The sequence below is a fragment of the Linepithema humile genome, chromosome 2, assembly GCF_040581485.1.
Source record: "Linepithema humile isolate Giens D197 chromosome 2, Lhum_UNIL_v1.0, whole genome shotgun sequence".
In the NCBI taxonomy this organism is placed as follows: domain Eukaryota; kingdom Metazoa; phylum Arthropoda; class Insecta; order Hymenoptera; family Formicidae; genus Linepithema; species Linepithema humile.
The window spans coordinates 23,642,945-23,669,998 of NC_090129.1; the positions used below are offsets into that span (position 1 = coordinate 23,642,945).

A 27,054-nucleotide genomic window follows, 5' to 3' on the forward strand; every position below is an offset into this window, starting at 1 on the left:
AACCATGTGGCCATGTGAACATTCATCATCATTTTATAGAATTAGCACCTCCATTGCCATCGAGTGCCCCTCCGCCAACCAGAATGGCTCAGTGGAACACTCATCATGATCCTGGTCAGTCATTTAAAAAATATTCGCATCCTACGATGCGCAAAAAGATCAATAATATGAAAGTCGCATGTAATTCTCCTACATTTTTGTTTTCATTGCACATAAGCAACTGCATATAATCGTAAAAAAATTTCTTTTAACTCACTAAATGCAAAACTTGGCGATCCAACCTACTAAATGCGAAATGCTAAAACAATGCAAAAATTACCAATCACATTTATGCACACGTAGAACTTTAACGGATAGATAAAAATATGTCTCAAAATATTGATACTAACAGATTTTCACTTCTCGCACAGATTTTAGTGTTTTTAAGCACTTCACAAATTATAATTTAATGCGATGAATAATTGCATTCTGTTGATATCTGAGCTTTTTTAACCAATGCAACTAACATAATGCAATTATACTACATTTTACATGACTGACAGTTTTTATAATCGAATATAATATGTATATATATAAACTTGTGAAATCAATATATATAAACTTGTGGTATCAATTTAACGAAATAAAAATTTCTTAATTGTAATTTTTTCTGTTACAGCCTACGGAAATGTACCAGTAAATATCAGACAGGTAAGCTATTTACTTTCCAGAATTAATTAAATTACTTAAAATTAATCGAATCATTTAGAGCAATTTCTTATTCCTTTATTTACTTTATAAATAAAGTCTGTAATTATCATTAGCTTTTTAAATTTCTTCGAAGACAGGTATTTCATAAATCATTATTTTACTTAAATTTATTTAATGCGTTCTATACTGTTCTGATTTTACGTGACTTTCCATTTAAATTTATTATGGTGCACGCGGCACGGAATGTGTTAAGAAAATTACAACGATTGTAAGGATTTCTTATGCGCCATTACAAGTCAATCGCTATTTTTCGTTTGTAACTTTAAGTAATATATTGTGCATTTTTTTTATAGGGTATGCAACAGCAAAACAATACTTTCACCGGTAGACCAGCATCGTTGCCGCCTTATGTCGCTCCACCAGCAGCACCACAAACGTCTCCTTCGAACATCACAGTGGTGGATGGTAGAAGAGCGTCAGAAAGCGGATCAGAAAGCGAGCAAAGTACGACCAGCAATCGAAAAGATCGTGATTACAAGCGAAGTTCCGTATTGAGCAATCTATTCGGAAGACGCAAGAAACCCTCTCAATCGTAACATGGCTGTTTCACAGAGCGTACTTATATGCCGCAATACATGATCTTCCACGTAAAACGAACGATGAAGTTCCTTAAGAATATCCCCGGAAATATCGTGACAGTTTTGCTAAACAAGACACCGATAGTAATTCATTTCTTATGAATTCTATAAAAGTCTCATTTATAATTTGTTTCATAAAATATTAATACGGTGTTAACTTCAAATATCAAAGGTTAATCAGTATAATCAGCAAATTTTCGCACATTTATGATTGAGATTAATCGTCAATTGATTAAAATATATAAATTCCTATTCACATAAACTAAGAAATCATAAGTTAACATTTATAATATTTAAATTCTTCAAAAATATGCAATTGTTTTATTATTTGGGTTCTCGGATCCAATGTTGTGAATTATTCGAGAATATTTCGTTCGCGATCTTATTGTATAGTCAATCTTTCACTTTATATGCAAAACTAATATTTGTAAAAATATTTACAAAAATTGGATAGTTATTAATAGTAAACTGCTATGATCAACTGTTATAATCATTAATTAAATTTTGTTAACTATGAAATATTTCTTATTAACCACTAGGAAATATTATTGACGTTATTGATTACCATCAACGTTTTGAAATAATTAAAAGAATAAAACAAAGAAAAATATACAAATATTTTTATCTGTATATTTTAAGTTTTTTTCTGAACATTTAAAGAACATTTTTAATGATTATAAAAGTTGAAAAATATCAGTTAATAAAAAAAATCAATATAATTCACTAAAACATTATATAAATATATCAATTCTACCGTTATTAATTATTTATACTCAATGTTTGTTTCTGGTCTAATAATGATGGAATATGCTATGAAAAGCAATGACGTTACTGTTAGCAGTAACATGTCCATGAAACTGAAGATCTATGAAATCACAACGAACAATTACATTTTGTAATATAAAAAATTACTATCCCGTAAAAGAAAGATGATCATTATCGCATTTATTTGAGATGTACCTGACTTTACGAAAGACGTTCAAATGTAAGATGGCTTTTGTTTTCGGAGATTATCTTTTTTTTCCTTCTTTTTCTTTTTAAGTTAAGAAAATACCAGCAGAGAGACGTTAAAATGCCCAAAAGGCATAATGTTTAAGTTGTAGATGTCATAATATATGTTGCAAATATTATATATTTGAAGACCCACACGTGGGACCAATGATCTTAATGTACTAGATACCAGAGAGATATATAGACGTATTTTTTTGATGAAAAAGATGAAATATATTCTCAAGCGTTTATATATATATATATATATATATATATACCATTGTTGTAATGGTGATATTACGAAATGTAAAGTGTATTTACAATATAAAAACTGTGTATTATGCAAGCGACCGTTGCTTGCATGTAGTTATAGAGAAGGAAAGAGAGAAAAGGTCAAAATATAATATTAAATAAATAAACGAAAATGCGCATTTATTTTGTAAATCCGAACTACAAATCTGAATCCAAATAAAAAGTATCCTAATCAATTGATTGTCTTAAGACGTATTTACTAAAAACATTAACATTTTCTACTGTGTGCATCCATTTTTCCCATTCATTTATCCCGCATATTTCATTCATTACCATCTGTACACGAGTTTTGACCTACAGTTTCTCATTTCAGCCACACTCTTGCCGAGGCGTATCGCGTCAATGATAGTGTGTAAACAGCATAAACAACGTAACATAAACGTAGCATAAACTATCGTAAATTCCGTACATATAATACGACAAATTACGTTATTTTTTTAAAATTGTGTTGAAAGTGTCTTTAATTTATAATAAAATATTTTCACAAAAGCTTCTATTTAGTAGTATGTTTTGATGATAGGCTAAATCTATTTCTTGTGTGATAATACAGAAAAATTTATCATTAAATGTTGCTTGCTTGGTTATAAACACATTACGACATGTCTGACGGTAAATAATATTTTTGAACAATACTGTAATTATAAAACTAGTATTTGAGCAATAAATGCAATTAAGAGATTTGAATTGTATACATATACATATTTTTTCCTTTCAGAGCATCATTAAGCTTAAGCATAATATATGATTCAGAACAATTCCATATTTTAATATTATGTACATTTGCAGAGGAAGTAATACGTCGACGACTGCTCATAGACGGCGACGGGATAGGAGATGATCGTAGGATCAATATGTTATTGAAATCATTCATAAAGTGGATCAACAATTCTGATGCAGATAATACATTACATGAAAGAATGCTATCACAGTTAGCACAGTGTGAATTTGCACAGAAAAAATCTAGACTTGTCTCGAATATGAGTCAGGAAGAATTGAAGAATTATGAAGAGTTGTCTAAAGAAATTGAAATACAAATAGAAAAAGCCAAAGAAGATATAGAGAAAACAAAAGCAGAATTGCAGGATGCCAAACGTGTAAGAAAAAATAGAATTGAATATGATGTATTAGCCAAAGTCATCAATGAACAACCAGATCGATTGGAAACTGACATTAAGCTTTCCACATTACGCCAAGAGTTAGGCAGTTTAAAGGTTTGACTATTAATATGTATAACTTCGTATTTTCAAGCAAGATTGTTACAATAATCCATTTGTTACACTATGGAATAATTTTTTCTATGCAGGAAAAGTCTGAACAGTTGGAACACAAGTTAGAAATGCGTCGTAAACAATTCCATGTTTTAATATCATCTATACATTCACTGCAAGGAATGTTAGATGAGTGTGATGAGGAAATAATGGATGTAAGTCTCGAGAAAGATGCAGAAGACTCAGATGTGCAAATGTGCACAGATTCATAAAGTAAGTAGGTTAGGTGATAATGAAAAGGCGATATCTGACAAAACTCTGTATCATTCTTCACTGAATTTTTAATTTTAGTCTGCTAATGTTTTGTGCACGTCTAATTGTTAGCGACAATCTAGTACCACGTTTTATCGTTTGTTCCTCTGTAAATTTTTCCATACACATGTGCAGGTTTTTTATTGAAGTACCTGATATATCATCCGTGTCTCTTTCTGCTATAGAATGCAAATAATTGTGGTACAAATCCTTTTGTAGAATTAACAGACTCCTGCGTTCTAGCAGCAAGCTGAATTCTAATTTTGGTTGTTGTTGCTGCAAGGATAATATATGTGAGCATGCATTATAGCAACCTTTTTTTTATTGTACATTGCAGTATCTACCTCTGTGGTGTCGAGCCGTTTGTAAAAATCAAGGAGTGTATGGGAACCACAACTGATAGTCATTACAACGGGATAAAAAAGTGAGCCATCTGTATGTGCCTGATGAAAAAATACATTACTGCTCAACATGTACAAGACCAAGATGTATATATTCCAGCATTTTCTACTAATTGATGTAGATAAATATAATTTATATATAATGAAAAAATCAATTGTGTGTGGTCTTCTGTATCTAACATACCATTATTCCTTGTCCAGGCAAATATTCGTTAATTAAAACATGATTAGGCACCACTCCACTTTCAAAGACATTTAAGGCTGTTACTTTGTCAATATATTTTTGCAGCCACTAAAATGTATCGGTGTTAATGTTGATTAATGTATCCATTTAACGATCATTTTTGTGAATATCGCACATAAATTCTAGTGTGATAAATGGAGAGACAATTGAAGTATCTTTCACACCCTAGTTACTCACACTAGGAATCTCATCCGCTATCATTCCTTTGGGAAGCATTATGCCACCCCAAATTTGAGTCCTACGATTACTCAATTGCATCCATTTTGGTTGCGGTGCATTATTTATGTACTTCATAACCTGTTTCTCTTCCTCTTCCGTGATAAAATTCGGTATGTAACATGCACTATCAGGGATCTGTGATTTATAAATTAAAAAAAAAATAAAACATATATAACCCCTTTTCCTCTGAATATAATACCAGCAATTAATGAAAATAAACCTGTGAGACAACCGCGTTTTGCAATAAGGTATACTTCTCTTCAGCCATTTTTCTAATCTTCCTAAATTATAACACAAATACGAGTTTGTCTTATAAATCTTCTCTAAAAAATAGTTTTGTAGATCGATAAATGTCGATGAACGGTAATGAAAACAACGTGACAGCTAAGAAACCGCACGTATGCGTGCGCTTGCGTACAAGGAAATGTATGATAATAACAGCTAGCAGAAGCCTGAGTTGTACGCAGTCGTAAACGTCAAACGTTTGTTTTCCTTTGCGGGTCACATGGCGATGGCAAATTGTCAATTCTATTCCACGGATATCGGAATGTCGTGATAAAAATTGCTTCTAACAACGTATTTCGACATTTACTTTTATATTTAACGAGCGCGAATTTTAATTGTAAATATTAGAGCCTTATTGTGAGAATCAGAATACACGTTGCTGTTGAGTGCGGTATGTTGATCAATAATATATTTGCATAAAATCGATTAATGACCTAAATTATTATATTCCGCCTTATAAATGTTTACAAGAAAAATACCCATCAAATTTGTGCTAAAACAAATTGAGTGATAGTCAAATTGAAGTAAGCAAAATAAGTTAAGAAAATGTAGAAATTGCTTACAATTTATTTGCAAAATTTTACGAAAGTTTATTATAATATTTCTAGATACGACAAGGCATGATATTCATGAAGAATGGCTGAAAATATCGAGGAAATTCACCAGGTATGATTTAATGCAATAACTCTAACATTGCATTTAAAGTGCCTAATATTTTTTTCAAACAAGATGCATGCATAAATTTTTTTCCGCACTTCAGTTTCTTTTGGATCATAATTTGAAGAGTACTGCTGAAGCTTTAATTGAAGAAGCTTCAAAAATGGGCTTCCAAAATTTGGAATGCAAATTAAGAGTCAATACAAATCCCTATGCTCAACTAATGCTATATTACAATATCGGAAATTATTCAGTATTTTTCCAGGTAAAAAGTTACCTGTATAATAGTATTAGATACAAATATGTATAATTTTTTTTGTAAAATATGATATTTCGCTATTTTGCAGTTGTGGAATGACTTGTTTTCTGACAACACTAAACAGTGTGAAGAATATAAAAAGTTAACATTTTATTTACATGTGCATTTTGCTATACTTCCTAAACGCAAATTAAATACCCATCAATATGAAGAACACGGTAAAAAATAAAAAAATTATCTCATATACAATAAATACATATATAATTTATATATTTTAATTTTTTTATTGTAAATTAGAGCTATCATCAGAAATAAGTGCATTGAAATTGTCTTCAATGGAAGAAGATCCTATTTTGGAAAAATGCAAGGAGGTGATTTTTACTTTCTTGAATGTACTATTTAAAAAAATAGTTTTTTGTATATTTTAAACATTCTACCGTTATGTTAAAAATTAAATTAATGTTTAATGTGTGTAAAATTATCTTAAAAGCAATTAGTCTAAGAATGTTATTAATAACAAACAGAACAATACAACTGAAATCGAAAAAAATATAAATAATAGCATGAAACAATTGCAAGATTACTTAAATGGAGATGGCAAGGAATTAGAACACGATACAGAATTGCAATCGTTGTATGCATTACCGTTCATAGAAGATCTTCATGCAAATGATTTTTTCTCCAAAATGTTAGAACAATCTTGGATGGATGAACTATCAAAAAATTTGAATTTATTTATCATTAATCATAAACAAGTAAGTAAGTTCTATATGATTTAATAATTCCGATTCTATGTGTCATGCATTTATAAAGAAACAATGGATGAAAATAAATCCTATGAAAAATTTATAGGATTTGGTTGATTTAAATAATGTGAACTCTAATAAAACACAATCGCAGACTTTTATACAAGTTCCTACGACACAAAATAAGATTACAAAAAGTAATACACCCATCATACCAAACGATAGGGATATGCCTACATATATAATTCTAGAAGATCAAGATGACGAAGAGCATTTTTCTCACAAAATAAGTCGCAGTTTAAAATCGAAGTAAGAAATATATATTACGAAACTAAAATATGTAGTACGAAACTAAAAATGATATATGTACTATTATTTACAGGAGTACACAAACACACATTACCGGAGACCAAATTACGATCAATGATTCGCGAAGAAGTATATTGAATCCGGCAGAAAGTATTGATAGTTTACGAAAGGCGCACAAGCTAGACAAGAGACTAGTTCAATGCAATCAGGAATTGGCATTAACCAAAACTCAGCTATGTAGCATTTATACAAATTATGAGAAACTGAAAGTGAGGTTTCACAGACTACACGCGGATTATCATAAACTGGTAAACGTTGCCGAGGAATTAACAACAGCATTGGAGAATTCGGTGAAAGGACAAGCTGTTGATATACAACAAACGCTCGAGATTTGCATGAAGATATTTCCAGATTTGTTCAACCAAAATATAAGAGAGACTTCTTATGTAAGTGAAATTCTAATACGTATTTTTTATTACAACATATAAGATGTTAATTATTATCAGAATGCTAAGTAATTTCTTACAAAAAATAATTAAATTTTTTTATAGAAAAATTTGTAAAATATATAAGATGTGGATATAAAGTTCTAGAAAAAGTTATTTTTTACATATCATAATTTTAAATTTTTATTCTATTCCTTATATTTTAATATCTTGCTATTTTCAACAGCCATCCTTATTACAACTCGATCATACCGATGTAAAAACAATTGCTCTGCCTAAGTTCGACATCGCAGCAGTATCGATATCTCCACAATTATTGGATTATAAAAAAATCAAATTACATTTACTTAACGCAGATGTGAAGACGAAGCTATTGCTATTACAGGCATTACGTTGGGTATTAAGATCTTTCTTAGATATATAAAGCTACAGTATATCTTTTAACTATCTTTCAATAATTATTATATTTTAGAAAATAACGCTCGCGCAACCGGCAGAACAGGACGAAGTCCTGCACGAATATATAAATCGCGATTTGCTGGGACTTCATGGACAAATTGTTAGCGACAGTGGCAAGCTAGTCCTACCATGCTTATTGACTGCAGGAGAAGCTTACGCCAGACATCTTTTACAGCAGTTTACTGCACGATTGCTAAACACACTAGCATCTTTTAGATGTGGAAGAGATTATCTATCAGTCGGATCCACTGTCGTAAACGTGGTACGCTTTCACATAAATTAACAGTGAATCATATTCTTCTTGTAATATCATTTATAAAATCAAAATCTTGGTTGATAAATATTTTAATTAGAATATTATGAAGATAAATTATTGTAAGACTTATGATTAATAAAAATTGTTTCATATTTCAGACCTTTGCTTGTCTCGATAATAATTATACTGACGGAATGGACTCTTTCGCGTGTGATATGATGATAGCGATGCTACAGAAACTCTCTCTACGTAGACAGCAACGGATATATATGATAGAAAGTGGTTTGCTGGAATGGTTAATCAATCACTTACATGATGAATGTCGCATCATAAGTTTATACAGACTCGAATATGCTACTGCGCTTTTAATGAACCTGTCGTTACATCGATTAGCGCAAGCCAGAGCATCTAAGATATCTTCTTTACTCGTCTCTACTTTACTCATCCTTCTCTCGATAGATCACGCAGCTGTGAGTAAAATTTTCACGCATATTTAATAAAAATATTTACACAATAAAAATTTTAGAAAGTTTAACAAGTTTATATATAATATTTTGTCATTTACTAGTCACTACCATACATCAATGGAGCGCTGAATAATTTTTTGAGTAATCCTATAATCAATGAAGAAGCGAGGAAAATGAAACATTACAATACATCGGATTATTTTGATAACAATCAACAGACAACTGCAGAAATGAGGTGAATATTTTGATAAAAATTCTGACAAAGACATTAATCATTCCTGTATGAAAATAATCTTGTTGAAATTTGCTTAACATGTTTTTTTTACTTATTTCTTGAATAAATTTTTTATTGAATCCGTAAATCTCTGTTTCAAAGCTTGTTTGGAACGCTTATATTTGTAAATGTAATTAGAATATAATAAATTTCTTTTATTATCATAATTTCGATACGATAGAAAGCATCTAGATCATATATTGAAGATGCAGAGGAGCGATAACGTTAATACACCGCAGAATGACGAAACCGGAGATGATGAGAATGTAAGTACGATACGACTTCATGATATGAGAGTACTATTTGAGTATTCAAAAATTCTTGTAGGAACTATTGGATATATTGGAAAATGAATTAGACGAAAATGACCCATTGCAAAATTATGTCGGTGAATTGAACGGAGAAACGTTACTCGCAATGTGTTATAGCATTTCTTTAAAAGCTTCTCAGGATGTTATACTCACAGATAGAACTTTACAAAATATATCTACAGTGGATCCCATCGATTTTTATGACAATCAATATGATAATCATCTATGTAGTAAACATCCATCATATCCTGCGCTAAGGTATTTATGCGTGCAAAATATACGTCTTTTATCAATATTTTTTACACATAGAAAATGACCGAATTGGCATCTATTGGCATAAATTGTAATAAATTGATATATGATAGGTATAATGTCAAGATGAAAAATAAAATGTTGCCGAAAGAAAGTTGTATTAAACAAGCAGCCTTTACTAAACAAAAAATATCAAATTTATCGGATTCCTTCTTGAAGGTATAATATTCATGATAAATTTGTGGTGTATTCTTATTGTTGTGACAAAATTGGATATATTATATCGATAATACTTTTAAGGGACAAAGAATTATCGCAAATGACATAAATAAAGAATCGCTTCCCGCAAATAATATTCAAAATATTGCAAAAGGATTTGTCGGCACTGACTCTTCTCTAATTACGAAATGCGAAAATCGTTTGCACAAAAGACAAAATAAATATTTAACTACATTAAAAGATACAGTTTGGCCATCAAGCGCGCACAACAAGAGAAATTATAATCAATATAAATTTGATCACGATAATCACGTTAGCACAAGAGTAAATCCAAGATTCGAGATAAATAATGATGTACAAGTGGGTCGATTAAAATTATACAGATCGGAAAATAGGATTGATATAGGAAAATTGCACGACGGAAAATTAAGAGAAACAGCATTAGAAAACTTGCCTTTAAAAGCAACGAAAATATTTCAGCAAACTTTTCCTGAAGGGACAATTCTTAACGATACAATTTATTTATATGACAATCGGACTTCCCAGTGCGTTATCAATTAATCGGAATTAACTGACAAATCTAACATGACACAGTTTTTAATTTAATTTACTTTGTAATTAATAAAAATCAATTTGCAGGGATAGCAGTGAAACCGCATTGACATCCTCTATGACTCTTGTATCCGGTCGCGAGAATGGTCAGACAGGTGCGTACTTGACATGTTTAACTATTGATTGATGACGGTACATTCAGAATAAGACTCGTAAACGCTGACTTAAAGATGACGAACTTGGCACATTAGAAGAATAATTCAAAGTGACATGCAGTGAAAGCTTTGCGACTTTCCCTACACATGCAAAACTTTAGAAAAATTGGAGCACGTAAACGAAAGTGATAGAAACTTAGATAAATATTAACCAGTTAGATGACACATTCCCAAATCATTGAAATATTTAGATAACATCTCGCGTTTTTACGACAGTTTAGAATATCTCTATTTATATATGCGATTTAATAAGAATTACAAATATTAATTTTTTTATCGTAAAAAATAAAAATAATTAAAAACAGATAAGATAATTAGCCAAAAGTCAAATTATTATTATTAATATAAATAGTAATATTTGATTTTTTTATAGAAATGGAGAAATTCAGCAGTATAGCGTCGCTGTGAGTAAAACTGTATTCACGTTGCAGTGCACTTCTCACAGCTTTTGGATATTTATTTGTATTGTTGAAGCACGTATTTTGTATTGTTTAATTGTTATACATATATACGTCATGTGATGGCAGTTTATATATTTTTATGATCGATTTATGATGTTGAATAAACATTATACGTTCGTTGTTTCTTAATAATGTTTCTAATTTTTTAAATAAATCTATATCTAGTAACAGCATTGTTTGTAGGAATACTAATAACCATGATAGCAATATAGTTAAAGATGCTTCATGGAAAAATGACCCCGAAATTGCTAAAGAGGAAGAGGCGTTCTTGGCCAAGCCTAAATTATCAAGAACACCTCCACAAAGACATGAACATTATATCGAAAATTCTAAATAATAAGTGCAATTAAAACGTTTTGTTATCTATAAATTAGAATTGTAATAACTAAATTATTATACAATGCTTTTAGAATTCTTACAGTGTTTATCTTAAATACTCAAAATAATTTTCATAAAAAAGTATGCGATAATATCTAAAAAATAGATATAAATAAATCTCAAATACATGTATTATTCATGACAATAATTATTTCACACCCCATCAATAATCAATATTGATTCTATGAAACGAGAATGCGGAATTCCTCAAAAAGAAAAAGAGATTTTGACAATTAACATATCAAGAATACTTCTATTTGTATGTACAATTAAGAGGGAAATAATGGAAACGTCCACTTCAGTCTTTAAAAACATTAAACAGCATCTTTATTCCGAATAACGCAATAACTATTAAAAAAATACTTACAAAATAAATATATATATATACAATTTTTAATCACATCTAAACGTTATACTTTTAAATACGATTTTGCATTAAATAATATCAAGGATAAACAGCTTTTTGCAGTAGCAGTCCACCGGCGTTTCTATATCGCCTAAGCATAGCCGGACCGTCATCGTAACTACTGTTGCCGCTGTATCCGCTAAAATTCGGTGAAGTGGCGTAACCGGCGCTCTTACTCCTGTAACCGCCGGCGTAAGACGGCTCATCGGAATAAACATGACCGCCGGCGTAGCTCGGTCTAGTATCCTTAATTATAATGAGTTTCCCACCGCCTTTATTGAAAGGAGTGTAATAGCCGTCGCGATCTCTCGACAAGTAAGTTACTCCAGTATTCGGAGCGTAGCGAGACAAGTATTTGTAACTGTATTTACCCGGTTTTCCCGAGGAATACCAGACATTACCAGAGCCGTGCATCTTGAGCAAGTGACCGCTCGGACCGGAACTCGATATGTACGGCGGAACGTCGTGATTGTGGCTCGCGTGTCCCGCGTTTCCCCGCGTGTAACGCGTCTCGGACGGTATCGAATAGACATCGCTGTACTTGTTGCCGCCTTTGTACGGCTCGTCTTTCTGCTTTCCAAACGAGTATTCCAGACCGCTCGGAGAATAAGGGGAGAAGGCGTGATCACTCTCGGGATAGCTTGAACCGGAGGAACCGTGATATCCCTGCACGTTGCTGTGATCAGAGCCTTCGGGATAATTTTCTAATATTGGTCTGGGATATCCTGGGAAAGCGGGTATCCTTTTACTGTTACTACTGCTGCTAGACGCGTACTGGCCAAAATCGGTGTCTTTGTGGGCCGCAGGACCGCTTGAGTACGCGTTAAAAGTCGACTCGCCGGAATTAGAACCGGAATATCCTCTAAACGGCGTAGACGTCACGGTGCGAGTATAAGAGTCGCTATTCTCGGAATTCTCGTAAGGATTGGAATATCCTCCGTATTCACTCCCCTGTTCATTTGCGGAGTATCCTTTGTAACTGTTTCCTACGTCACCTCCTATGCTCCCCTGATTACCGGCATTAATTAATGAATGGCCGCCGATGTGGTTGGATAATTTATGACTGGTGTCTCCAGCACCGTAAAAGTTTCCACTGTTTTGATAGCTATCCTTGGAGCTTAAGTATCCATTATTAGTAACGGTATTATAATCGTACCCATTGCTATCTCCAGTATAAGAGTAGCCTACAATAAAATGTTTCAATTGAAATGCGATTTAACTTAACTTTGAATATTGATTTTAATATAATATTAATGTTTCAAATTTTATAAAAAATGCTTTATCTGCATGTTCATAAATAATTTTACGAAAATGTATATACAATGCAACAACGAAGATTAATTAATACGTACTGTTAAGAGGTGGCTCCGCATTTGCAACTATCACACAACAAATTATCACTGCGCTCTAAAAAAAATAATTATTTCGTAAAAAAACTGATTAATGTAATTAAACTTTAATATAAATTTTTAATTCATTGAAAAATTGACATAATTATAACTTCTGTAAGCTAATTGTAAATTGTTTTTTTTTTATAACAGCACATTTTATGTTATTTCAAAAAATTGATTTTAATTGAAAAAAATGATAATGTAGTAACATCTTAGTTTCAAGATTTTTTATATATTTTTAAAATGCTTTCTGTAATATTCAGATATTCTCTCTACATCACTTATAGATTACACTGATATCTACTTACTAGCAGCATGCTGACTTCGGTCGCGTCTCGACAATAACTCAATGTCAATCGACTGAGAACTAATAGATCTCTGTTGTCTACTAAAATAGAACTACACACATATTGGCTGGCTAAAGCGCTGTTTTCTGTTTTATACCCCTATGCAACCCACTCCCTCGCTTCGCGGAAAGGTAAAAGCGATCTCGGTGCGCACATACTGATGTGACATTGGTCGGGACCCGACCATACAGAGCGGAGAGAAACGAGTCAACCTGATTTAACTCTTCACTTTTACAGGGAAAGCAATGGGTCACTTCTCTGTGTGACTACGCGGTCAACTACGAGACATTGTGACCTACCTATCTAATGCACGAAGCCTCTATCAAGATAACTCTAGGAGGAACTGTCCGCTTCTATTACAATAATCAACTGTACATCATAGTATTCTTTGCATCACAATAGGATTATGCATGACATAGTAGCTGCAGACATTCATGAGAACAAATATCTCCTTGGATGTACTCGGTACAGCAGTAAGATATATGCATAATTTCCATGTACTTATACTATGCATATTAATATCGCAGACAGAGAGATTATTATCAATATAAAAAAATAAAATCTCCGATCTGTAGTATGACGTAAAGTAATATAATCGAAATATTCTAATAGATCTTTTACTAATTTTCTTGGCGCAGAAAATCAACGTATAAAATGCTAGATTATTCATAATGTTTGTTCACAGTTGATCAAATATAATTTATCACTCGGATATAATTTATCTATCGGATTTTAATTTCTCGCGGATCGTTAAATACATATTCTTATGGAAATTTTAAGTGGAACCTATTGAAATTCATGACCAACGAAAGGATATTTTACTCGTATTTTACATACGTACGTAAACCGAGCGCCTTGTCTGAATAATAATGCTTCTACGTAGAAAAGAAAGTTTTTCGTTGTTCCCTTAAGTATAACAAATATAACGTGAGAATTTTTATTTCTCCTAATGAATAACTATCTTATTGTGGAAAGCGTATCTCAATCTACTAACATCTTTTTTGTATTTTTCATAGTGAATAACATACTTTCATAATGAATAATTCTTTTCCTTTAAATGTTTATTTTCACGATTATTATAAGAAATTACATTATCTTATGTCGAAAATATAATATAAATATATAAAAAAATTTTTATTGAATTAAAATTTAATTAATGTCCTTAATAACATTTTTTACATAATGAATTAATAAATTATGAAATAGAATAAGTGCATTAGCAGAAATCTTAAGCGTGCAATTTGCGTGCCTGTAATTGTCGGACAGATCTGCGGTCAGTGATTCAAGTTCATGCGTTTAATTCGAAAGTTCTCAAACGAAGCAGAGAAAATTACAACCCTTTGCTAGGTGTCCCGGAAGTCGAAATGGTACTTTTACAATGTAGCTATGTACATCCGGTAGTTTCATAGTTTTGCCCGTTGTTCTTTTTAATGCTTTCTACTTTCCGCACATATTCATTCAATCGCGTATTCATTTTATGTTAATTAGATATATTTCAATCGATATTTAAACGACAATGACCTAGACAGTTGAATGTAAATGTTAATGTCTGCATTGGTCTCTATTTAACGCTAAAACATAAATAATATTTGATATAAAAAATTTTTTTTTTTAAATTGTTGAAATAATTATGTGTGTCTTGCATTTAATTATTAATGATTAATCTTAATATAAAATATATTAAAAAATATGTACGTAATATTAAATTTAACGTTAACAAAGTAAAATAGGAAAAAAGAATCATATTTCAAACATTTTTATATATAATTAAAATAAATTTAAGCAATTAAATTTTTTAAGAAACTTGTTTTAATGGCTTTAATTGTCATGGTGCTATTATTATTATTATTATTATTATTAAGTACAATTAAATTAAGTTTCTCAAGAATTGAATAAGTCATTGCCTTTTTATGACACTATGTAAATGCTGTGTGCATGTCACAGAAAGTAAAATGAGAATGGAAAGTTGAGTACAATTAATGCCAAACATGCAACTCTCTTTGATGCTAATGTAAGTAAAATCTTGACCTTCGAGAAACACGACCGACACGATAGTATCTTTAAACGAGTATCGTAAGTGTTTGAAGTAATTGTAATTTTATTCTTCGGGGAATATTCTGAATTTAATTTGGCGCGCAATATATCGCACATTTGAGAACCATATTTGGGAGTATTATTTCAAATATATAAACACTATCAACAATTCAACATCATCAAATTAATTAATGATTGACATATTTCCAAGCAAATGCTATATTGACAAAAATAATTGATAATTTTATAACAGTACCGAGCGAGAAAAAAATAGTATCGATGCTATGTTATCGTTGAGACATCGAAATGAAAGTATCGATACGTCGATGAAGTAGCGACATTCTTGGCATTCTGACAACAGTGAGATGTCCGCCGTGTAAGATATGAACACGGGATCGTGGAACTCGTAATTCTCAACACGACGATCATTTGATCGTATCTTGTCGATATTGGCAGTAGATAAAGGCGTTCACTCGTTTGTCGCATCGCAAGCAATTCCGACAAGCAGTACCGAAACACGCATACACCCAAGCTGTCATGCCTTTGAGTGAATTATAAACGTGTGAGTTGTAAACATGCGAATTTCATCGTAGCAAATCAGATTCTCGAACGAGTGATTATAACGTTTGATATTTCGATAGTTCTGTCGACGGCTGTGCACGTGTTCGAATCTCACTGTTTCGTTGTACCGTTTGCACAATCTCAGATGCAATATTCTGACATATCACTTCGACCTGACATTCCGAAACGAAAATTTACGATTATTCCTCGTGAGGACTGCATTAATGTATTTCCTTACGTTAACGTAATCTTTATCTGCATATTTATATCTGTATATAAATACATTGATATGAGATTCATACCGCTCGGGTGAATTAAGCGGAGAATGAACTCAGAAAGGTCACTTTGTATTCCTAACGTTGTATCTTAATCATCGATAGCGTGCGATTTATTGGTATGCGAGATTCGAATATGATTTTTCTTGTTTGTTTTAAGTGATACAAGATTTGAGATAATGAGAGATAACGATTTGGAAATTTAGACGGGAGGCTCGGCATCGCGTGAATGCGACCGATATATGACTAGTATGAATCATTTTTTTTATTGATTCGTACGTATCAGAGGAGTTCTAGGCTTTTCGCAAAATGAGCCCGCGTAAGTCAATGATTATACAATTATAATTGTATCCAATAATCGGTTAAAGATTTCTCTAGTGTAATACAAAAAGTTAGCAATTTTTCAAGACAGAAATTATTATATATTTTGTGTTTTTTATCCTCCCAATTGTAACCAATTAACCAATGATTTATTTTAGTTCGTATTACTACAGCGGACAGTCTCGACTATCGTTATATACCGATCACAAAAAATAGCATCAGTATAGGTATTAAAGCTAGTCATGATGCAAGGATTGCTCTACGAACGCATCTTGGTAGCGACTCTAATGTATACGAGGTATATTACTTTGTTGTCTTGTTAATTTATACAATTTATTTGCATGTTTATTTGTATCTGAATCATATATTGTAAATCTTACATTAATTTTGTTTTAGATTATTATCGGAGGATGGGGAAATACTATGTCAGCTATAAAAAGAAATAATACCGAGCCAGATGTGGCAGAAGCAGAGACTAGAGATATATTGAAATCTGACGAGATGTGTGATATTTTTATACAGTAAGAAAATTATGAAAGTTATATGTACATGATCCTATGGATCCCTCATTTTAATTGTTTTCTGCTTTACAGATGGTCTTGCGATGGATTGTTAAGTGTTAATTGCGAAGATGTGCATGATTTTGATGAGTCATTTATGTCTTATAAAGACAGAAGTCCGTTTGTTATAAATTATGTAGGATTTAGTACTGCATGGGGTGCTACTGGAGAATGGATAATCGAAGGTACATTAACTCATTCTTATATTTTCAAAATTGACACTTCTTGATCTATAAATCCCTAACATCTTACGATTAATCAAAATTCTGTACGAGGAGAAATAACGATAACTGGTATTGTATATCATTGTTAATAAAAACAATTTATATTAGAGTGCCAGTTTACGTCGTCAGCCATCAGACAGCAACTGGTGGATACATGCCATTTCTGGGTGGATTTTAGCGAGGCGATCGGACTGCCTCAAAACGCAGTGATGGCCTCTGAGGATGGTCTGTACGTAGGTCGGGCACATCACGAAGGAACTGTGACACCGGGCGGCATCCGTGAAAATGTCTGCACACTCGTATGGGGCGGCAATGTTCATGAGAAGCGTGATTTCCAAGTGCTGTGTGGCAAGGACGTGAACTGGGTGAAATCATGGGAGGGTAGCGTGCCTCTGCATGCTCTACCAGCCGGCGAAACTGAGGACGGTTACGCTCTGTTCATCGGTAGAGTATTGCTCGAGGGGATCTATCACATCGGAAAGATACAACCAAATCATCAGGTATGTTACATACCGCTGAACGGCCAAGAGATGCCCTACCTAGAGTACGAGGCCTTAGTCATACATGATAACTATGGAGTCGAGTGTATTGGGAGGTAAATCGACAGAATGTATTTATTTTTCTATGGGATGAAAAATATTTTCCGCATAAGTTAGTTAAATTCTTTCCATAAAATTTTAATTGAAATTGTATGCATCAGCATTCAGAATAGATGTCATATCTTTAAAGCTCCTGTTTTCTTATACATGGCAAGAGACTAAGAAATTTAATTGCTACGTAGAATAAAATTCTTTACTCTAGGAAGCTACTAGATTTTATGAATTCAAAATATTGTTGAATTGTGATAATTTTATATTCAATTATTTCTAATGTTGCTCTGTAGTTTGGAAAAATGTAGGTAACTTTGTGTCTAAAGATTCAAGAATATTTTTCATTATATCATACAGCGAGTATTGCAAAGTACCTTTATATTTATTACAAGTTATTGATGTAAGAATAAAATAATTCTTTTTCTTCAATTTTTTTAATGATATAACTTTATTTGGCTTATTGTTAGCAATTTTAATTAAAATGATAAAAGTAGATTAAATTATGAATCATGGAATGTTAATCAAAAATGAAAAGAAATCATTTGCCAATAAATACTTTTACTGAAATTAGCTTCTTCTAATTCTCACTAATTTTATTTTTAATTCAATACTTCTAAATCCAATTGTATGAAAATAATATAGACTATATTATACCTTAACATGAATGAATTGTATATAGTTTGTAGTATTGCAACCATACAAATGCAATTCATAAAGATGCATATTTTTTTATGGATTTCAAAATTATTACTGCAAATGATGTTGGCTATTCCATTCTTATACACAAATGCTGATATATTTAGATTCAATGTTAATCGTAAAGATGCTAATTAGGAGTTGTGAATTATTGAATAATATTTAATGAGATATGAAACTTATTACTCTGCTAAAGATAAAAAAGACCACCGATAAAAATGTGTTATAGTGTTAATGTGTATCCTACTATTATATTAAAAATAGCATTAAGAATAATAATGTTAAAAAGCATTGAATTATAATCATAAAATTTATTTTGTGCGGATATATTAGCAAAAAGAAAAATGTTTGCCAGCAAAGTATTCTGCAAATACCTGAACTATATTTATTTAGATTCTCTAACTATGTGAAGCTAGTTATTATGTACTTCTTTAATTTAGTGACTACTCAGGGTTTTATAATTAATCTGCAAATGGCCAATTTTAAACGTAAAACAGAATTCTAATATTTTATCTATGGTATTGTGATATGATAATAAAAGAATTAACAATGGAACGACAACCAAAACCAAAAAAAGAAATATTCATATTTATATAAGCTGATATTAGCTTAGTAACAAGTATTCTACAGTATCTGTAGCAAATGTTTCTTTTTGTATCGAGCACTCAATTCTTTTTCTTCCTTGCTACTCAAACGGTCAGTTGTGAAATATAAATGTTACTATGAGCAAGGCTGTACAAATTAATTAAGAATGTCATCTATTAATTGAGAGCACTGTATAAAAGCACAATAAGACAGCAATTTTACTTTGTTGTTTCTATCATTGTAAATTTGTGTGTAAAGCTATACATGTAATTTGTAATAGTCAAAATATAATTGCTATGTAGCACATGTGCCACGATTGCATTGTATAACTATTTCATAAAGCAGTGAGATTTTTATGAAATCTGTTATTGTATTTGATTATAAATTCAAAATAACTAGTTTCTATTTATTTTTAAATTGACAAACAAAAGATAAGAAACATGTATATATGATTTATAACTCAGATTTTCCTTGCATTGTTTAGAAAATAAGAAAAAATGAGATAAAAAACATAGCAAAGGGGTTTTCCGTATTAATTTTTTAAGATTACAATTATATATTACATTATTTTTTGTAATGTAATAATCATATATCTTAAAAAATATTAGAAATAGGAAGAAAATGTAGTAAAAAGTGTTTTGGTTTTAAAAACATAGAAGTATTCCAGACAAAAATGTCTTTTTAAGATATAAATTCATGACATTATGTGAGCTATGTATACTGAATATAGTATTTTGTTATTATTGTTGTGTAATATATAAGTATATATTAAGATATTACATATTTTCTAAGTATATAAACATATAGCAATTATACTTATTTTCTGGTAATATATCATTAAGTATCATTGTTAGAATCAAATGCAGTATCTCACAACTATTTTTATATTAGATGCATAAGCACAATCTTTATCACTAACATAAGATCCTGAATCATTGTACATCAAAAAGTATTTCATTAAGTATTGAAATTCTTGATACCCGTGTCTAAATTAAGAATAATATTGTATTATGTAGAGTTAACAAACGTGCACTAAGCAAGCAAAATAATTGCAGCAATTGCTGATTTGCAGTCAAAATAAAGTAAGATAACCGTTGTAAAAATGATTTTTATCCAGCCCAATGAAATATTTTAACTCTTCGCAAATTTAACAGCAAGAAAGTAGCTTACTGGACTCCATATGATGTGTCCATTCATCAATTAAATATAATATTGCAAATTATAATATCCATGTATAATATACAATATATATATGTAATATCACATATAAGTAGATCGTATTGATTATAATACATATTAGAATAATTGCAAAGATATCATTAGAATCTCACAAAACAAAAATATATCTCAAACAATATATCTCAATACTTCATTTTCTTTCAACGAAGACACTGGAGAACCTAACCTAGCACACTGTTTGGCATTTATTGAGAACGAACTTTAAGCAAAGTCCAACCGATGGCGCTAATATGATATGCCACTTGGCCGTTTGTTAATGATACTGACCGAGAAAGAGAAAATTATAATCTATCGCTATAGCTCTTGCTAAGTGATTAGTGTTCAATTTAAATTCATACGGCCAAGCAGAACATTATAATAAAGGCTTTGTCTGATGGGCTCTACCTAAATTCGAAATTTATTAGAGTATTTGTTCAACTATGACGAATGGCGTTTTGTTTAGAGTCGGCATAACAAGTGGTAAAACCAATAATTTCGATGTAAATATATATGCTGTTGACTTTCGAAAGAATAAAATTCGAGGATAACATCACTGGCAGAGTACTTACCTATGCATATCCCTGGGTAGTATTTTTCCATTTCCTGCATTGCAAAGCTCCAAAATTCGCAGCTACTCCCTCCCGGAACATTGTTCTTCTTTCGGCTTTCTTCATCACTAATTCCACACAAAACACATTGCAAACACTATCACGCACTCCGCGAAATGAGTTCTACCGAATTATCACTCACTCATACCTGATGACTTACTCATTTTCGACGCTCAACACACTTTCGACAATTATTTAAACAAAACGACTCGCTTGTGAAAACTGCTGATTCATGATGCGTCTCAATTAACTCGTTATTCAAAATGCGCGTCGCTAATTGGCCGAATATTTGGCCGGGCTCGCGTTTATGCGCTGCAATTTCAAGTCGTTCAATTGCGAAATAGCATATGAATTCCATTGTTCCTTTCTTAGTTTATATAGAAATAAATCAGTGTTGAAATATAATACCGTTGCTATTATCATTACACTATTTGTCGGAGCATTTAAAAGACTGTATATTTCTAATGTAAGTATTCCCTTGTACCTTGCAGCTACAACCCACCCGAAATATCTCCTGATTTCGCTTGCCTTTTTCATCATTAATCGCGCACGAAACATGCCGCGAACATTATCACGCACTCCGCGAAACGAGTTTTAGCTGTTGATCGTTTACTCACACGTAATTCCAGCTTTCGATGTTGATTTTCGATGATAATTTCGACGATAGGCAACATGACCTATACCACCGATTCAGAAGTCGTTTATTAACTGTTTGAAATGCACCTCGCTGATTGGCCGACGATTGTTAGTTCAGCAGGGTGCCACTCGCGTTTCTAGTTTCTAATCCGCGTTGCAAATCAAGTCGTTTATCGTGAAATGGCATATGAATTTTATGGAAATAAGTCGATGTTAAAATAACCTCGTTGTTAATATTACTGAAGAAAACGAATAATTAATATTATTTTTACATTATATTATCTAATAATTATTGTATATTTTGTACATAGAGTATATACTTATTTCATTTTAGATGCAGATAGTATAAAAAAGTGCGTATGATAGAGGACCTATTTTCTACAAAATTGTGCCACTTCAAAACAGAATGTCAAGGAAATGCTGCTATGTAATTTTTCAGATGTAGATTGTGGCCCATAATTATGTCAATGTCTTGCAGGCGGTTTTTCCAGCCAATCTTGCGAAGAAAACTTTTGCGTGACAATCGCTTGACTAGTTGCGCATATTCATACACACTCATGCAACTTCATTATTCTCAGGGTCGCATGCATATATTTTGGAGGTTAAGGTAAAAAATCATAATCATTAATTATAAAAAATTTCGAAATTTCCACTTCAAGGACTTTCATGATAAATTACAATTTTTAGAGACAAGTTGTTATTCTTTTTATATTTATATATTTAGCTATTGGTAAGTAATTAATGAAACATAAATTTAAAAAAATAAACCAGGTAGATAAATTGGTATAAGTTATAGAGATTATATAATTTAACTATATATAATAAACTTAAGACTCTTAATATTATATTGTTTACTTTGTAAATTCGACCCTGACTGCTCTATGCAACATTCTAACTCGAACGTGACTTGTCCTTTGTTTCTGATGTTTCCTGACATTTTTTCAAATGACCATAGGAGAGAAGACTTAACAAAGTTGACATGTGAAATCGAGTACAAATAAGTAAAGCATACTTCACTCGTCGGCGATGATGGACGTATTGGAGGCGTTGCACAATTTACAATCCTCTTCTCCAAGTAGGGGCGTGTTTCTTCTTATAAGACATGCTAAACGAGAAGCTGTCCTCGGTTAGATTGCAAACAGTCGAGCTGTGAGTAAGTATAAACCTAGAGTGAAATCTCAGAATAAAATTTTTACAATAAAATATATATCTTTTATATGTATCAAGTAATTCATATTTTAAACAAGGAAGATTTTTATTCACAATTTGTGTATTTTGTATAGTAATTTATTGCATTTTTAAATAAAAGTATTTTATAGAAGTACTATACATATAAAATTATTATCATCGATTTTAAAACAAATTTGTGCATAATTATTCAACAGAATAGAAACATAAGTAAAAATTATTATTATACTATTGTACTATAAATAATTGATATATATATTTTAAAAACTTATTTATTATTTAAGTACAAGATAGAATTAACACTGTAACAACTTGTTTTCAGTTATATCAATTATTATTTTTAGAATCGCTTCAGGATGCGTTGGAGCTCATTGTGCCTTCTGTTGTTATTTATCATCCTAGCAAAAGCTTATATGAAGTCTTGCAAGTATTGGTGCAAGATGGATGATCATCGTTATTATTGTTGCCCAAGTGGAAAAACCGACTTTTGGTCAGAACATGGCTGGCATACGTTCTTCTTCCCGTGGTTCTGGTTTGGTGTTGAAGAACCACACGTTGAACATCCTTGGCATGAGGTCATGAAGCCTAAAAAGCACTGTCCACCTTTGAGAGCTGAATGTCCTAGGACTTATGAGTGGTACAAGCCGCCTGAATTTTGCGAAAGCGATCACGAGTGCAGTGAGTCGGAAAAGTGCTGCTACGATGTATGCTTGGACCATAAAACATGTAAAGAAGCGGAATAGAATTTTTTAGTAATTTTGTAATAGTAAGTACATAATAATTTTGATAATTAAATATGAGATGCTAGGCTTTTGTTATAACAGATTTATCTAAAATTAAAGGATTCAACTTTAATTAAATAATAGCAAATATCAGAAATTAATAATAGTAATTAATTGTAATAACTAATTGTAAGTATCGTCATTGTACGATTGTAATGAAATATTTCTATCTAAATTATATTTTGTGTTTAAAATTATAGAAAAATTAACTTATATTTTTATTGTGAAATTCATAATATGTATAGTTTGAAGCCCTGGGAAAATTCGGAAATTTTCTTGGGGCTTCAAACTATAATATATTGTAATATCAATTTATGTATATGCAAGTCTATGAAACTACAATCTGTATAAATAATGTTAGTAACAAATGATGTAATATGACGATATCAAAAATTTAATACATTCCATGACTTCACCATTAATTTTTCACGCAGGTATCGGAATAAATTAAAACTAGTAGTACTAATTTATTTGTGGTATTGGTTACTGTAAATTGCTTTTTTTCAGCCTGGTCTTATACACTTAGTTGACTGTCAGCGAGTATGACTCATAAATTCGCAAAGTTATGGAGTACTATGCTGTGAGCTAAACGTAATAAACAATGTGAATAAAAAGGAACACGATAGATTGCGTCTCAACAAGTAAGAAGTACCAAGTAAAAAATTTGTCTCGTTTATAATTATTACTTTTTCTATCTGCAAACAAAAAGTATTGAACAAATATAAAAAGAAGCAAGTTACTGTCATTTTTTTTCATAATTTAGAAGAACTATATTATCACAATATATAAAATATATCGGAAGTTAAAATTATATATTTGTGAAAGTATAATTTTTTATATTTTATGTACAATATTTTTTAATAATTTTAGTTTAATGTTTCTATTATTTTTTCTCTTATTATGTTATTATTTATTAATAATTATAATATAATTTAATACATTTTTATTAGCAATAATACATTTTTATGAATAATATTACTATCTAAACATAAAATTACAATGTAAAAAATGTAATTTTTATAATACAGAAAAAGTATTAATAACAAGTGTAGAAAATAATGCGTTTTTAAAAGTTAGAGTACAGAGATAAACAAAAAAAAATCAAAATTTCAGATAAAAAATCAACAAAATGCGTTTGACCATTTGCTGATTTTCGTGGGATTGCTGGTAATTGCTTGCGCTTGTGGATTTATTCAAGCTTATTCGTAACTGCTCAATTACAGATGCAGCGAGCGAGTTCCTTAATTAGTGTAAAAGTCACGGCACATAATATTTCGCGACAGTACATTCGCAATAAGGTATAATTGGCATATCAGGTTGCGTCTCGTCGATTAACATTCGCACATGTCCTATAAATTCTTGGAAAAATGTGCCACACAAAGCGAGATGTTTGGTATTTTTTCCCATCCAAATTAAGGGGATCATTTTTAATGTGGCCCACCGGAAGAATCCAATCGAGCTACAAGGACGTCCGAATCATCGAAAAACAAGGTCATTTCGAATTCCTCGAATTGTTTATGAGTTATGACGCAGTACTATTCCAAAGTAATTTAAGAAATCCATATTATATATGCAACAAAAAAAGATATAAATTGATGTATTTTCTATTATTTATTCTGAGATACGTTACGAAATAAGAAACAGAATGCAGATTAATGATAATTCGTCAATATATATGATTTTGACATGAACATAATTCGCGGGGTATTTTGTAAGAAATTTGAACGCAATCTCATGATCAATGTGACGTATACGTCACGTGATTTATTTCGCGGTTACGAATAATAGTGAATTACTTCAAGGCGAAGATGTCGGACGTGAATTAACGTCGTCCTGTGTTTCGCGCACGTTCTTCCTCCTTCGAAATGAATTCTACACGCAATCAAGTATTCGTAATATCGAATTCAACAATGGGCGATTGTCAGGTAGTGTTTATTAGCGCATAGTCACGATTACTAATCTTTTAACATTAAGAGCAATAATGGCGCTTACGCATTCTTGCATCATAGTGGCCATTACTCATCGAATTTTCAAGCAGCAATGCAAATCTGCTGCGCCTTTTGAACTTTTTATCTTAAAAACAACAGGAAATTACCGTAAAGAGTCAATCAACGCGTATTCTTGATCTATCTTTAACCGGAGCCGTTTTCTAACCTATTATTTCGACATTGTGTAGCTAATCCCGCCTTTTTCGCTGCGCGGTTATGGCTTTGTAAAATCTTCGAGCGTCGGTTATCGTTTCGTGGAATCTTTGAGCGTCGGTATGAAGTTGCTTCTGTCTCAAATTTTTTGAATGTATCTTGAACGTAACGGGAGTGTCGAGCAAAGTTATGGACGATCATGTTTGTCTGTGAATACATTGAGAGTGTCGAGTGCATTGCCAATCGACAATGATAAAGGTGAATGATAATTAGTTCTTTCGACGATGTTCGTGTTCAGTATTTTGTAACTCGTGATGTTGCTCCATCGAATATTCTCTTACAATACTTACTTTTTTCAATGACTAGAATGCTTCGTGCTTGATATTTATTTTTGGAAGTGTATTTTGCATTGAAAATGCATTACGTTTTGTAAAATTCGGGAATGCCATATGAATTGCTTGGTTGTATTGCAAAAATAGTAGTATCATATAAGTGTGTGCATTGGAATAAGGTTATTTTTCTCAACAGATAACAAAGGATGGATTATCTGAGGAATATCGAGTTACAATTGGTTACAACTGGCAGGACATCGAGTTGCAATGAGTTACAACTGGCAAGACATCGCTTGGTGAGTAAATTACAATATTATTTGCCTTTTTAGAATTATTCAAAAAAAGAAACAGTGTTTTTCCAATGTGTGAGTTGTAATCCTCTAATGCATACACATACTTTATTGCCATTTCTTCAAATATCTTAAATTGAATCTAATGAATATATATTTTTATATAAACGCTTGAAAGCTAGTATGTCATTTACAAAGCAATATTTATCCAAATATGTACAAAATTAGATCACACAGAAAACCGCTTATTACTTTTTTGTATAATTAGATGTATTAATAGTATTTGATACGTCCGCATTTACAAAAATA

General features: G+C 31.4%; 7 protein-coding genes and 1 long non-coding RNA gene across 23 annotated transcripts in view; 6 read left to right on the plus strand and 2 right to left on the minus strand.

The window, feature by feature from the left end:
- kst (spectrin beta chain, non-erythrocytic 5 kst) overlaps positions 1–2,743 on the plus strand; it is a 58,294-nt gene extending 55,551 nt beyond the window's left edge. For 3 of the 4 annotated variants that reach the window (XM_012364013.2, XM_012364010.2, XM_012364011.2), the window contains 3 exons: positions 40–114; positions 659–690; positions 1,044–2,743. In XM_012364013.2, coding sequence (XP_012219436.1) covers positions 40–114; positions 659–690; positions 1,044–1,286 — 350 coding nt within the window. In that variant the 3' untranslated portion in view covers positions 1,287–2,743. The remainder of the gene's footprint in view (positions 1–39; positions 115–658; positions 691–1,043) is intronic. The other variant, XM_012364012.2, reaches the window with a different exon arrangement.
- Positions 2,744–2,853: 110 nt separating this feature from the next.
- On the plus strand, positions 2,854–4,706 carry thoc7 (THO complex 7). Its single transcript, XM_012364031.2, has 4 exons — positions 2,854–3,239; positions 3,417–3,841; positions 3,934–4,111; positions 4,488–4,706. Exons 1-3 carry the CDS (start codon positions 3,230–3,232, stop codon positions 4,108–4,110), a joined length of 612 nt encoding a protein of 203 aa, XP_012219454.1. The 5' UTR covers positions 2,854–3,229; the 3' UTR covers position 4,111; positions 4,488–4,706.
- On the minus strand, positions 4,162–5,417 carry LOC105670487 (alpha-ketoglutarate-dependent dioxygenase alkB homolog 6). Its single transcript, XM_012364030.2, has 5 exons — positions 5,235–5,417; positions 4,973–5,149; positions 4,736–4,843; positions 4,495–4,593; positions 4,162–4,426 (listed from the first exon to the last, which is right to left on the minus strand). Exons 1-5 carry the CDS (start codon positions 5,280–5,282, stop codon positions 4,169–4,171), a joined length of 690 nt encoding a protein of 229 aa, XP_012219453.2. The 5' UTR covers positions 5,283–5,417; the 3' UTR covers positions 4,162–4,168.
- A 65-nt stretch (positions 5,418–5,482) lies between these two features.
- Positions 5,483–11,679, plus strand: LOC105670480 (lisH domain-containing protein ARMC9-like). 5 transcript variants are annotated; one of them, XM_067350276.1, is made up of 19 exons: positions 5,483–5,823; positions 5,908–5,965; positions 6,060–6,221; positions 6,304–6,433; positions 6,513–6,586; positions 6,740–6,970; positions 7,068–7,270; positions 7,344–7,716; positions 7,943–8,113; positions 8,189–8,437; positions 8,590–8,901; positions 9,000–9,133; positions 9,354–9,438; positions 9,500–9,741; positions 9,849–9,954; positions 10,036–10,499; positions 10,594–10,661; positions 11,095–11,125; positions 11,366–11,679. In XM_067350276.1, exons 2-19 carry the CDS (start codon positions 5,936–5,938, stop codon positions 11,517–11,519), a joined length of 3,219 nt encoding a protein of 1,072 aa, XP_067206377.1. In that variant the 5' UTR covers positions 5,483–5,823; positions 5,908–5,935; the 3' UTR covers positions 11,520–11,679. The 5 variants fall into 5 exon arrangements, 3 of the variants coding, with proteins under 3 accessions (XP_067206377.1, XP_012219440.2, XP_067206378.1); XR_010888711.1 differs by lacking the exon at positions 10,036–10,499 and having other exon boundaries at positions 11,366–11,390; XR_001100432.2 differs by lacking the exons at positions 10,036–10,499; positions 11,366–11,679 and having other exon boundaries at positions 11,095–11,314.
- A 150-nt stretch (positions 11,680–11,829) lies between these two features.
- Positions 11,830–14,773, minus strand: LOC105670484 (probable ATP-dependent RNA helicase ddx17). Its single transcript, XM_012364024.2, has 3 exons — positions 13,666–14,773; positions 13,319–13,373; positions 11,830–13,150 (listed from the first exon to the last, which is right to left on the minus strand). Exons 1-3 carry the CDS (start codon positions 13,672–13,674, stop codon positions 12,006–12,008), a joined length of 1,209 nt encoding a protein of 402 aa, XP_012219447.1. The 5' UTR covers positions 13,675–14,773; the 3' UTR covers positions 11,830–12,005.
- Positions 14,774–16,064: 1,291 nt separating this feature from the next.
- LOC105670486 (C3 and PZP-like alpha-2-macroglobulin domain-containing protein 8) lies at positions 16,065–20,653 on the plus strand. Of its 2 annotated transcripts, none has more exons than XM_067350344.1 (6): positions 16,065–16,300; positions 16,380–16,893; positions 17,054–17,193; positions 17,292–17,416; positions 17,489–17,640; positions 17,788–20,653. In XM_067350344.1, the coding sequence occupies exons 2-6, from the start codon at positions 16,884–16,886 to the stop codon at positions 18,276–18,278; spliced, it is 918 nt and encodes a 305-aa protein (XP_067206445.1). In that variant the 5' UTR covers positions 16,065–16,300; positions 16,380–16,883; the 3' UTR covers positions 18,279–20,653. The 2 variants fall into 2 exon arrangements, with proteins under 2 accessions (XP_067206445.1, XP_012219448.1); XM_012364025.2 differs by having other exon boundaries at positions 16,735–16,893.
- Positions 20,654–22,104: 1,451 nt separating this feature from the next.
- LOC136998115 (uncharacterized) lies at positions 22,105–23,159 on the plus strand. Its single transcript, XR_010888718.1, has 3 exons — positions 22,105–22,365; positions 22,452–22,619; positions 22,968–23,159. It is a non-coding gene; the product is annotated as an uncharacterized lncRNA (long non-coding RNA).
- Positions 23,160–24,494: 1,335 nt separating this feature from the next.
- The window catches only part of LOC105667894 (uncharacterized), an 82,831-nt gene continuing 80,271 nt past the window's right edge, over positions 24,495–27,054 (plus strand). For 3 of the 8 annotated variants that reach the window (XM_067350290.1, XM_067350297.1, XM_067350294.1), the window contains exons 1-3: positions 24,495–24,623; positions 25,096–25,907; positions 26,652–26,751. The gene's annotated coding sequence lies outside the window, so the exon portion shown is untranslated. Of the gene's footprint in view, positions 24,624–25,095; positions 25,908–25,994; positions 26,382–26,651; positions 26,752–27,054 lie in introns of those variants that run through there. The other 5 variants (XM_067350292.1, XM_067350295.1, XM_067350291.1 and 2 more) reach the window with 4 other exon arrangements.

Bases quoted from the DNA above. Each gene is read 5' to 3' on its own strand.
- LOC105670480 (XM_067350276.1), top strand. From the start codon at position 5,936: ATGGCTGAAAATATCGAGGAAATTCACCAG. The intron at 6,434-6,512 runs GTAAAAAATAAA...ATTGTAAATTAG, and splicing joins CCATCAATATGAAGAACACG to AGCTATCATCAGAAATAAGT. The intron at 9,439-9,499 runs GTAAGTACGATA...AAATTCTTGTAG, and splicing joins AAACCGGAGATGATGAGAAT to GAACTATTGGATATATTGGA.
- LOC105670484 (XM_012364024.2), bottom strand. The intron at 13,151-13,318 runs GTACGTATTAAT...ATTTTATTGTAG, and splicing joins TGCGGAGCCACCTCTTAACA to GCTACTCTTATACTGGAGAT.
- LOC105670487 (XM_012364030.2), bottom strand. From the start codon at position 5,282: ATGGCTGAAGAGAAGTATACCTTATTGCAAAACGCGGTTGTCTCACAG. The intron at 5,150-5,234 runs GTTTATTTTCAT...TATAAATCACAG, and splicing joins AAAACGCGGTTGTCTCACAG to ATCCCTGATAGTGCATGTTA. The intron at 4,427-4,494 runs GTAGATACTGCA...TTATCCTTGCAG, and splicing joins AACGGCTCGACACCACAGAG to CAACAACAACCAAAATTAGA.
- LOC105670486 (XM_067350344.1), top strand. The intron at 17,194-17,291 runs GTATATTACTTT...ATTTTGTTTTAG, and splicing joins GCGACTCTAATGTATACGAG to ATTATTATCGGAGGATGGGG. The intron at 17,417-17,488 runs GTAAGAAAATTA...TCTGCTTTACAG, and splicing joins ATGTGTGATATTTTTATACA to ATGGTCTTGCGATGGATTGT.
- thoc7 (XM_012364031.2), top strand. The intron at 3,842-3,933 runs GTTTGACTATTA...TTTTCTATGCAG, and splicing joins AAGAGTTAGGCAGTTTAAAG to GAAAAGTCTGAACAGTTGGA.